Below are 13004 nucleotides of genomic sequence, written 5' to 3'. Positions count from 1 at the left end.
TATTCATTCACTTACTTAATGAGTTGGTGGAAATTGCTGCGGTTTTCGCCTACCCTGGAATTTTGCAGTCGAACTCTATCGTACATCATGTCTGTCGACGCTCGTCATACACCGCTGTCTCGGTCAGCCATTGTTTGCGCGGGTGCCCTCCGTCAGCGAGATCCTGTATCTTCTGCTTCACGGTTGAACGACGTCCAAGGCTGGCTGTCATCCTATGAGAGCGCTATCACCCATCACGAATGGGATGAAATCATGAAACCATGAAGCTCCATCACGTATTCTTATATTTAATGGGTGCAGCCAATGTATGGTTTAAAAACCACGAAGTTGACCTTCGGACGTGGGCCCGACTTAAGCCGAATTTCAAATAAGTTTTCGGCCGACCTATCATGCTACAGCTTTGTGGAGAACAACGCCTATGAGTGCGGTCCCAGCAAACTGATGAAACGTTAGTCGAGCCATATAGATGACATTGTCGACCTCGCTAAGCACGTCAACTCGGCAATGACGGCGGCGCAGAAGGTGCGCCACAACAGAAAAGCAATTTCGGACGATTCAATTTATATTCTTCTCTCTAAGAACCCTCGCACTGTCCTTCCTGTCATACAGCTTTGTCAAAGCTTTGACGGACTCCGCAGGCAGCATCATCTCACGCGTCGCCCGACTGTTTCAGACGAAGCCATATTGTGCGTCGCACTGCTCCGCACCTTGACACATTGTTCTCCCAGATAAAAGAGTTCATCCACGCGGAGGTCGCTCGGCAACTTTCGCTACTATCCTTTGCCAGGCAACCACCTTCGGCATGTTATAAAACAGCAAATTTTCCAAGCTCAGTGTCCTCCCTGCAAGTTTCCGCCGGCGCCTATACCCGTTGCCTATGGCGAGGTAAATGCGCCCTTCACCTACGCCGGAATTGTCGCGCAGCAACCACTCAAGACTTTCGCGCCGTTGCCGAGAGCTGGACCCTTGCATCCAGCCTCTCGCTTCACTCAGCCGAGGTACCCACCAAACATTGGACAATGGTGCACACCCAACAGTCAACCAATTTGTTTTTAGAGTGGTTCACCTGGTCATGTCGCACGATACTGCCGTAGCAGCATGACGCTCTATCGGCAGAGCTTCCAGTCTAGCCCATACGTTTCACCGTAACCGTTGTCCTCTGCGACGCGGCATTGTGACCCGACATACTCGTACTTAGACCACTGACCACTTGGTGACCGCGCCGCTCACAGTTACCTCGATGCCACTCGCTTTCGCCGATGTGTTGTCATCCCCCTAAGCCCGAACAGGAAAACTAATTCGTGCAGTTGCCGAAGCAAGAGTTCCGTCGTCGACAAAAAACCAAGGCCCCTCTCCTATGAATGTCATCGACGTACACGTGGACGGCGTCACTGCACCGGCCCTCGTCGCCACAGGTGCAGCGGTTTCTGTCATTTTTGCCAGGCTTTGCCCCTTGCTAAAAAAACAACGATATCAAGGACACCTAACCACTTTTTATGAGTGTGAATACGAAATAATTAATGTGCAATTGAATGCCACTGAGCATTCCGTCGAGTTCTAAGCTCTTCGCGGGCAAGTGAGCACCGCTGCGACGCTTGGCCCGTTTTGATATACCCTTCCCGAGGCACAGTTCTAACGCTGGCGAGAGCTTGCGCGGACAAGGAACACCGCGGATAACACAGGCTTGCGAGAGCAAGGATGACGTGATGTCGCGGCGATGCCCTCTTCCCTCAGGCAATACCTGGCCCGCTCAGACGGCCGCAGGTACTCCCTTTCGCCCGTTCTGTTCTGTCGAAGCGTGCTCGTGAAGTGGCGTCGCAGCCAATGGCTTTTTAGGTTTCGTTTTGCTGCTACAGACTATATACACCGGGTTTTTCTCTCAATGCACCATTTGACGCTTTCGCAACAAAAGTTGCGAGACTATTGAGAAATGTTTCACTTCTCACTGCCAGCACAGACTTTACCACATCTGCGGCTGCATGCAATTCCCGTGTTGTCATTGATGGCCTACTCTGCGTCGTTGATTTTCTATTGCTGTGTCCTTGTTCCCACGACTTTATTTATGTTCCTACGACTTTATAGGCTGGGACCTCTTTTGTACTAATGACGCCTTCATCGTTGTTTCTGCGCTTAAGTGAAATGTGCTGCACTTTGCAATGCCCCGTTTGTTGATGCTCACGAAAGCGGTGATAAGGTATTCGTTAAAGAAGCCATCGTCATTTTGCAATATTTCTCTGCCCTTGCCGCGATGTCCTGCAACATTGTTGCTGATGTAGACGCCCTTTTTGTACCTCATTCCATGATTATTCGCCGCACAGGCCTTCTGCTGCCTTTCGCTTTCTTAGAGGTTCGCCATGGCGTCATCAAACTACTCGCCCACCGCCCCCCCCCCCAACCAGTTGCCATATCACCGCACATTACTTTGTGGAGAATACGTTCTCAGTGTAGACCCTTGTACCATCACTGACATGCAAACATGTTGCGTCACCATTGAAATAGACGCGCTGATCTGTTTTCCTGTCCAAGAGCTGGCGTCTCTCGATGTAATCAATCACTCTATCGCCAACACCGTCACTCCCTTCCTGACGTAACCAGTTTCTACTTCTCCAAGGCAAGTTTCGCCCTTCTGTGGACTTCCAACATGTTACTGTGGTTCGAACGTCAACCGTGTTACTCTGCATCGACATCGGCACGATTCCGCCGCTGCGACAGAAGCCATATCGTGTGTAAGCATCGTAGCGCTGTTTTTTTGATGACTAAGTATCGTCGAAAAAATATATATTCAAGCGTGGCATCGTGCAATCTTCCAGAAGCCCTAATTCTCGTTAAGAAGAGGCATTGATTCAATTCTATGTCGATTGCCCTCTACTTAACAAGATAACTCACGAAGGTTTACGAACATGTTTACCCTCTACCGAGAATTGATGATACCCTTGACAGCCTTAAAGGTGCCGAGTTCTTCCCTTCTGTCGACTTACGTAGCGGTTATTGGCTAGTCCCCATACAGCCACACGACCAACGTAAAACTGCCTTTGTCCCACCAGACGGCTTATGTGAATGTCGAGTCATGCCATTCGTGTTTTGCAACGCCCCTGCAACTTTCGAGCGCATGATGGACAAGGTCCTGCATGACCTCAAGTGGCAAACGTGCCAGCGTTCCCTAGATGATGTTATCTATTCACCAACTCTTGCACCCGCCTGTGCTGACTGGAGCAAGTTTTGGAATGTCTTGCTGGCTCTGGCCTTCAGCTCAGCCTGAAGAAATGCCACTTTGGCACCAGACAGCTCACCTTCCTTGGGCATGTGGTATTCAAAGACGGTATTCCTGACGTCCCCAAGCTCCGTGCAGTCACTGAATTTTCAACCCTTTCTTCCTTGAAAGAACTACACATCTTCATTTGCTTTTGTTCATACTTCCGCCGCTTCAGCCGGAATTTTGCTTTCGTCACATCACCCGTGATCTGGCCTTTAGTGAGCGATTCGAACAAATTAAGTTGGTCATCAGCTTGTACCGATGCCTTCAAGGATTTGCGTCTTCTCCTCAGCACACCGCCAATGTTTCGCCACTTTGACCCTACCGCTCGGACACACCGACGCCAGCGGTGTATGACTTGGCGCTGTGTTCGCCCAGTGCAAATCTGGATTCGTTGAGTATTTCTTACAAAACCGGACTCTCACCACAACCGATTAAATATTCTGTCACAAGGAAGGAAAAGTTGACAATAATCTGGGCGCTTGGTAAATTTAGACCGTACCTCTATGGCCGCTTTTTCGATGAAGTGGACAAGACGCATAAACAGTAATGTTACTTTACCGAGCGTACGCGTAGAGAAAGAGTTATTCAAGTTATTATACAGAATCATAATCAAAGGTTCGGCGAAAGTTCGTCTGGTCAGGCATGAAATTTAGATAATCATGGTCACTGACTAAGTCTCATGAAATATTCGACGTTTCGGAACCACGTATGGTTGTTCACTCATTTGGACAGGAATATTGGACAATTACCGTGACAGGAAATTCTCCCATTTGCCTGTCCAAATTAGTGAACAAGGAACAAGTACGCGTTTCCGAAACATCGGATATTTCATCAGACTTGGTCAGTGACTCTGATTATCTTCTCCTTAATATACAGAACGTATTATTACGAAGGGTCATTCTTGCGCATGCTTCCTGTTCCCGTTTAATAAAAATATACATTATTTTGCAGTTTCTGTGCTGTGTGCCATAGTTACTAAGATAAACAGCATTGCTAAGAACATATGCATGGCTTGCATTAGATCCCAGATTCGTCTAGTTTATTTAGTTCCTCACAAAAATAGTTGTCACGGCGTCTTCGCGTTTTAGCGTGCCACAGTAGCATAAAAAAGCTCCGCACAGTCTATCAGAATAACATTTCGACTGCCAGTTAGGTATGAGGTGTGTTCGCTACGCTCCTTTCCTGCTAAAACGATCAAAACGTTATAAAACCTTAACATAAACAAATAACATGTCTAAAAACCTAACTATTTGAAAAATTATGGGCCACTGTGTCCACAATAAGGACCAATTGCATATAGCCCAGGTTCATTTTTGGTAAGGTTATACCTGTTTTCGGAAAATAAAAATAATTTTGAAGTGAGCCATCGAAATTTCGTTAAAACTCTGTTTCTTTAATAAAATAACATTTCAAGCAACTTATAATGCGCCACTAATCGACACTAATGGTATTTGCGATGTACTTCTGCGCTTTGAATTTTGCAGACGTACAGGGTATTGCGTCTATGGGAGAAAATCTATCGAGATGAGACCAGCTGACGGAAGAGGCAGACATATTTTGTCAGATAATCTGGGTTCCGTAGCACGCGCACAATTGTATGCAAACGGTACACGATGATAACAATAGACAAATAGTTTAAATCGGTCACTAATTACCTTAAGTTATTCTATAAAAAGAATAAAAAGAGCACGTGGAATACGATTCCTTCCAAATTGGGTGAAGTTAATAGTATCTTATATTAAAAAGCAGTGAGGATTTGGCAAACACCAGTTTAGATAGCGTGAAAAATGCTTGAAATACACATTGCCTTTAAACCTTTATTACACCGTGTTGCATTTACGCAACAATCTGATAAGCGGCCTTAAAAACAGAAACAAAGTTCGTTTTGAGCCGCCTGTACCCGTTGCATTTCCTCAACATTTGTATAAAAAACGCGCAGCTTGTGCTGCCATCTGTGCTCATCCTTCGCATCTTCTACCAAAATAAACGTGGTGGAGGCTGCGCCCCTGCGGCCAGTGATACAGGTAAGTTTTGCCAGCTGTAAATATATTCGACAAGGCTCAAAAAAATTCTTACGCTAAGCTCCACATCCTCCTGACTCTGTACATTAAAAGAACAGTGTTATCTCAGAATAGATTGCTCTTGGCGACGGAACGCTCCTATGTTGCGCAAATGCAACAATGTGTACATGGTTTATTTTCTTCGGAAAATTGAAATGTAGCCAAAAGATTTTATGGCCGAGGAATCGCTCCAGATAGTGAAGGCAGCTACCTTCCCAGGAGTGCCGACAACCACGAGTGTAAGTCCGATTCGATTCAGTATGCGTGCAAGATGTCTTCTGCTCTAATTTCCTTTATTTTTCAAAAGGATGTGGTGCATCCGCATGCTGCCGTGTTGCGTCGCCACAGGCACAGCCTTACGTCTGTGCTCCTATGGTTTCATTTTTACAATACCACGAAAACAGTGCATTGTTTCCTGGCTGCACGGGAATTCGCTTGACGTACTGCACGAAGTGCGGGAACCACCTGTGTTTCAGAAGCAAGTACAATTGCTTCTTTTCGTTCCCCATTAAATCATAATTGCATTAATGACTGTCACGTGCAAATAAACATCTGAGTATGAATCGCACTAAGTTTATCTTTCGCCTTCTGCTTCTTCTTTATTTGCACGTTGTTGCAAATGCGCAACATACCCTTTTTTTGCGAATTCAAACTACAGAAATTCGCTAAATTTAGTTTCTATGGGAGTTCAGCTACTGTTATGCTTCCCTACAATTCAATGAATAATTTTTTCAGGAAACAAGATATTGTGCAGTAAAGCTTTAATAATGCGGTGTGTAAAAAAATATTCTCCATGCATGATTTTCTGAAAGTTACCTTCGCGGCAACGAACCACTGGACAAACGAAACTTCGAGAATTCCACTGCAGTAATCTATTATTGCACCGCTGTAAATGGACTGCATTCCAGAGGGTGTGCGGCACTTTCATTGTTATGCTATGTAGATACAACACTCATTTACTTGCTCTTTTTGTGTTCTCGTTCCTTCCCAGGTACTCGTTGTACCCGGAGACATATCAGTCGATGAGGATGCCGCCGCTGTAGTGGAGAAAACCGTGAGGCACTTCGGAAAACTTGATATTCTAGTGAGTGCGATGTACAATCTCTGGCGCCTGCTTGCATGTGTATTTTAACAAATAATAGTTGGAACTATAGTACTTGGTTAAGGGTAACGATAGGGAATGTTTGCTGATATTATATTTCACGTCTTTGTCAAAAAATGTCGCTGTCTTTCAAGAAAGATGTTACGTAGTAAGAGGCGTGGTAACGTATGTGTACTGGTGTATTTACAAGTGTATTCGCATATAGCACTGTCCAGAACGAGCAGCCCGCGCTGGGATATATCGTTGTCGACCTCGTCTCATTTTTCAAAGATGAACAAACCTGCTCTTAGGCAATGGGAATAACTTCTCCGTACGAGTGTTTCCGGAACTTGTTTCGTTATTCTCAATGTTCATTGTGAATCAGGAAACAATTTCGCCAACCATTCGTAAGAGTGACTGTGTTACACGCTGTATATCGGATTCTTGCTTTAGGTTTGATAACGTTGTATATTTCAACCAGCGAGAAAGCTTTTTACGCCTGCGTTCTTTTGCACTCCGCCACCGTCAGAACGCGGCCACCGCCACTACCACTCAAATCCGCCACCTTGTTGTCAGCAGAAGGACTCGTGAGTCACTGAGCCAATTATGTACCAAACTTAGTATTCATTGAATCAAGCTTAAACGTGGCAGATATTTCCTAGTTGGACATATCGCTAGTGAACCGCGTGCCTTCCCTAGAACTACTGAATCCGCGTCTCACATACAATCAGATTGCGCAAGGTTCAGTTAGAACATAGCACAGATAGAACCATCGATAACGTTAGAGAAATTACCGATACATACAGACGCGTCTTGCGCCAAGTAATAACGCTTAACATCTTGCAGCCAGTCAAAAGCAGTCAACGGAGAAAGATAAACACGTAGACGTGTCAATGCTTCGCTCTTACCAAGCATAGTTCGGATGCTCCAAACACAGGACCAAAAATTAAAGCATACGCAGTAAAGCAAAAACGTCGCAGAGTACGTTATTTCTGGTACAAAGGCTTAAGGTGCACAGTATGGACTACTTCAGATTGTGCGCGACGCCGCAGAGATTGCGTAATGCCGTCAAGGACGACCTCACAGCCCAGTGCGCCAAAATGTCAGTTGATCTTGGAGGGTCCGAAATAACGCCGAAAGGTTTTTCATTATTCTTCGTCGGCGAATCGGGGTACAAACGCAAACACAGTCTCAGGGTATTCCATGTACTGTCGTCGAAAATTATAGTGTCGGCTGTCCTTCCTTTGCTGGTTCTTGATAAGCAGATGGATGAGTTGTGCTTCTTGGGCGTGCTGCTCAAACGCGGCGACACCGAGGTTTTCTTCGTCAGTGACCTGTGGAAGCGTGGCATCGAGAATCGTCCTCAGGTTCCTCCCATACACCAGCTTTACACCATACACCCCGGGCACGTCCTGTGCTACCGGGGCTTAGCGGAGAGAAAAAAACTAGGAGTCGGATTCCTGATTAATAAGAATATAGCTGGTAACATACAGGAATTCTATAGCATTAACGAGAGGGTGGCAGGTCTTGTTGTGAAACTTAATAAGAGGTACAAAATGAAGATTGTACAGGTCTACGCCCCTACATCCAGTCATGATGACCAGGAAGTCGAAAGCTTCTATGAAGACGTGGAATCGGCGATGGGCAGAGTGAAAACTAAATACACTATACTGATGGGCGACTTTAATGCCAAGGTAGGCAAGAAGCAGGCTGGAGACAAGGCAGTGGGTGAATATGGCATAGGCACTAGGAATAGCAGGGGAGAGCTATTAGTAGAGTTTGCGGAACAGAATAATATGAGGATAATGAATACCTTCTTCCGCAAGCGGGATAGCCGAAAGTGGACGTGGAGGAGCCCGAACGGCGAGACTAGAAATGAAATAGACTTCATACTCTGCGCTAACCCTGGCATCATACAAGATGTGGACGTGCTCGGCAAGGTGCGCTGCAGTGACCACAGGATGGTAAGAACTCGAATTAGCCTACACCTGAGGAGGGAACGGAAGAAACTGGTACATAAGAAGCCGATCAATGAGTTAGCGGTAAGAGGGAAAATAGAGGAATTCCAGATCAAGCTACAGAACAGGTATTCAGCTTTAACTCAGGAAGAGGACCTTAGTGTTGATGCAATAAACGACAATCTTGTGGGCATCATTAAGGAGTGTGCAATGGAAGTCGGTGGTAACTCCGTTAGGCAGGATACCAGCAAACTATCGCAGGAGACGAAAGATCTGATCAAGAAACGCCAATGTATGAAAGCATCTAACCCTACAGCTAGAATAGAACTTTCAGAACTTTCGAAGTTAATCAACAAGCGTAAGACAGCTGACATAAGGAAGTATAATATGGATAGAATTGAACATGCTCTCAGGAACGGAGGAAGCCTAAAAACAGTGAAGAAGAAACTAGGAATTGGCAAGAATCAGATGTATGCGTTAAGAGACAAAGCCGGCAATATCATTACTAATATGGATGAGATAGTTCAAGTGGCTGAGGAGTTCTATAGAGATTTATACAGTACCAGTGGCATCCGCGACGATAATGGAAGAGAAAATAGTCTAGAGGAATTCGAAATCCCGAAGGTAACGCCGGAAGAAGTAAAGAAAGCCTTAGGACATATGCAAAGGGGGAAGGCAGCTGGGGAGGATCAGGTAACAGCAGATTTGTTGAAGGATGGTGGACAGATTGTTCTAGAGAAACTGGCCACCCTGTATACGCAATGCCTCATGACCTCGAGCGTACCGGAATCTTGGAAGAACGCTAACATAATCCTAATCCATAAGAAAGGGGACGCCAAAGACTTGAAAAATTATAGACCGATCAGCTTACTGTCCGTTGCCTACAAAGTATTTACTAAGGTAATTGCAAATAGAATCAGGAACACCTTAGACTTCTGTCAACCAAAGGACCAGGCAGGATTCCATAAAGGCTACTCAACAATAGACCATATTCACACTATCAATCAAGTGATGGAGAAATGTGCAGAATATAACCAACCCTTATATATAGCTTTCATTGATTACGAGAAAGCGTTTGATTCAGTCGAAACCTCAGCAGTCATGGAGGCATTACGGAATCAGGGTGTAGATGAGCCATATGTAAAAATACTGGAAGATATCTATAGCGGCTCCACAGCCACCGTAGTCCTCCATAAAGCAAGCAACAAAATCCCAATAAAGAAAGGCGTCAGGCAGGGAGATACGATCTCTCCAACGCTATTTACAGCGTGTGTACAGGAGGTATTCAGAGACCTGGATTGGGAAGAATTGGGGATAAAAGTTAATGGAGAATACCTTAGTAACTTGAGATTCGCTGATGATATTGCCTTGCTTAGTAACTCAGGGGACCAATTGCAATGCATGCTCACTGACCTGGAGAGGCAAAGCAGAAGAGTGGGTCTAAAAATTAATCTGCAGAAAACTAAAGTAATGCTTAACAGTCTCGGGAGAGAACAGCAATTTACAATAGGCAGCGAGGCACTGGAAGTCGTAAGGGAATACATCTACTTAGGGCAGGTAGTGACGGCGGATCCGGATCATGAGACGGAAATAATCAGAAGAATAAGAATGGGCTGGGGTGCGTTTGGCAGGCATTCCCAAATCATGAACAGCAGGTTGCCATTATCCCTCAAGAGAAAAGTATATAATAGCTGTGTCTTACCAGTACTCACCTACGGGGCAGAAACCTGGAGGCTTACTAAAAGGGTTCTACTCAAATTGAGGACGACACAACGAGCTATGGAAAGAAGAATGATAGGTGTAACGTTAAGGGATAAGAAAAGAGCAGATTGGGTGAGGGAACAAACGCGAGTTAATGACATCTTAGTTGAAATCAAGAAAAAGAAATGGGCATGGGCAGGGCATGTAATGAGGAGGGAAGATAACCGATGGTCATTAAGGGTTACGGACTGGATCCCAAGGGAAGGGAAGCGTAGCAGGGGGCGGCAGAAAGTTAGGTGGGCGGATGAGATTAAGAAGTTTGCAGGGACGGCATGGCCACAATTAGTACATAACCGGGGTTGTTGGAGAAGTATGGAAGAGGCCTTTGCCCTGCAGTGGGCGTAACCAGGCTGATGATGATGATGGTGATGATGACCAGCTTTAACGGCGGCATCGGCGTTGTTTTTTGCACTGCCGTGTTGTATACGAAAGCTACGTACGGAATGACAGCGTCCCACGGTCTTCTGCTCGAGGTCGGCGTACTTCGCTGACATGTCGCGGGCGATTTGTTTAGGCGTTCCGTTAGACAAGTCATGTGCGGGCGGTAGGCGGTTGCCGTGTAGTTACTTGTATGGCTATATTAAAGGACAGAGTGAGTAAATTCCGGTGTAAAGACCGCTGCTCTGTCAGTATAGTCAGGACCCCTGGCGCACCATAGCACAGCATGAAGGTCGCGAGAGTGAATTTAGCCACATTCACCCCACTACCTTTGGGCAGGGCTTTCGTTTCGGCGTAGCGAGTAACATAGTCGGTGGCAACGACGATCCATTAGTTTCTGGATTTTTACGTCAAAAAGAGAACCAGCAAATCCATCCCGATGTGGTGAAGTGGTTAGCAAGGAGGCTAGATCGGCTCTAACAATCCTGCTGGCATTGTGTGTGGCGTCTTGCACCGCTGGCAGTCTCGGCACGTCTTAACATAATGGCTGACGTCCGCGTTCATGAGTCGCCAGTAATATTCCACCTGAATTCTTGCGAGCGTACGGAAAAAACCGAAATGCCCTGCCTTGGGTCCTCAAGAAGGGCGTGGGGAAACCCTGGTGTTAGTACTGAAGGCATAACCAGTAGGTAGTTGGCAGTCTCCAACCAAAGCGAAGAAAATAAGTGTTTAAAGACCCTTGGGGGAAAGTCGGCCTCACCTTCGAAGAACTCTACAGGGCTTCTTAGCGCCGAGTCTACTCGCTGCTGTTCGACGAAGTTCTTCGCACTTATTGCCTCTAGGAAAGAGTCGTCATCGTGGTCATTTTGCGGGGCCCGGTAAATAGGAGCGCGGGAGTGGCAGTCAGCATCAGAGTGTTTTCGTCCGCACTCGTACGTATCATAGTGGTGTCGAATTCTTGCATTTGGGGGATGTTTCGTGCTAGGAGTGTTGAATGATTCTTTCTGAGATTGTTCGGTGTTTCTGGCTCCCGTAGGCCGAACGAGACGCGTCCGAATAGCAATAGCAAGATGGTTGCTGATGGATCGTCTTAGCTTGGATACGTTTGGCACGAGGCACCGACGGTGCCCTGTTTTATAACGTCTTCTCTATATTTGCGATTCCGTACGGCAGACTAAAAGATTTGAAAGGACGCGCACCGTAACGTCCCGCAAAGATGCTTACGTTTAACGTACGTATTACCACAAATGCTATTCTAGAATTGTCTAATATTTCTGAAGCGATGCAGGACGCTGACTTGATCTTAACCCTACGGCACACATTCCGCATGAAGCTTCCTAGACGAAGTGAATGCCGTCGGTAGTGCAAAGAAAAAATTTCCCTTAAAATGTATCTCTCAATTAATAAATTCCTCAAGGGACGCTTAAGCTTCGCCTTTAAAAATGGAACGCGATAACATTGAAAGATCCTTGAGTGATTCTCACGCTTCCCGGCAACTAGAGCGTATGTAACCATAATGTTTACCGCGAAGCGTTGGCCGCGAACGCTGCGCAAGAATGCAGGCTTTCTGGTAGAAACGCGGCCTCTTGCTTGGGCCGCGATGGTGGCGAGCGCGTTCTGGAGATATTGCGATGAACCAGGTGCGCCGCTCCGGGGCGCAGGAGATGCTCACGCGCAGGCGCGCGCAAATGGCGGTTGCCGTTGCCCGTCTATGAATGGGGAAGCGCTGGGAAAGGGGTTTCTTTGAGTTTTCGCATAAAATAATTATGTTTTCTCCTATAAACACCCGTGGTTGCTCAGTGGCTATGGTGTTGGGTTGCTGAGCACGAGGTCGCGGGATCAAATCCAGGCCACGGCGACCGCATTTCGATGGGGGCGAAACGAACCGTGTAATTAGATTTAAGTGCACGGTAAGGAACCCCAGGTGTCCGAAATTTCCGGAGTCTCCCACTACGGCGTGCCTCATAATCAGAAAGTGGTTTTGGCACGTAAAACCCCGTAATTTTTTTTTCTCTTATGGTAAAAATGCAACCCGACGCTATCATGTCTGTAGGTTGCGTGTAATTCGTACTTTACGATTTTTCTAGGCATTTCAGCTTGAAATTTTTAATTAGTTCAGTAGCTTCCTTGTGCCGCATGCAGGGCCTGTGAATGGTTGGCTCGAAAATTATTTTGCCGAAACGACAACCGACGTTGGCTGCAGGACGCGGGACGCAGATGCCGGATTTTTTGCGACACGGGGCCCTTAACGCCACTGCGTTAACATTGATCCACCACACATTCTCACGTATTTCGCGCGTTATGCCACACGAAATGTTTTTCGGTCTGTGAGACCGCCCAAGCAACAATCAATTCAATTATTCCTCCCTCCTAGAACTGTCGCGCAATATTATAGTCTTACTGACAATATTGTAACGAAAACCATTCTTATTTTTTCGGTTACACTATAATGAATTGTGCTTTGATGTACTTTTGTTTGTTTTGTTTAACTTATGTTCCACATGTTACCG

General features: G+C 46.2%; 1 protein-coding gene across 1 annotated transcript in view; it reads left to right on the top strand.

Annotated features, from left to right (window-relative positions):
- Positions 1 to 13004, top strand: part of LOC142574391 (putative oxidoreductase TM_0325) — a 144329-nt gene that overhangs the window by 43755 nt on the left and 87570 nt on the right. The window contains exon 3 of the mRNA XM_075683485.1: positions 6308 to 6400. Coding sequence (XP_075539600.1) covers positions 6308 to 6400 — 93 coding nt within the window. The remainder of the gene's footprint in view (positions 1 to 6307; positions 6401 to 13004) is intronic.

This window comes from Dermacentor variabilis, chromosome 3, assembly GCF_050947875.1.
Source record: "Dermacentor variabilis isolate Ectoservices chromosome 3, ASM5094787v1, whole genome shotgun sequence".
NCBI lineage: Eukaryota > Metazoa > Arthropoda > Arachnida > Ixodida > Ixodidae > Dermacentor > Dermacentor variabilis.
The sequence above is the reverse complement of the archived record's forward strand: the minus strand, read 5'-3'. Positions and strand labels throughout refer to the sequence as shown.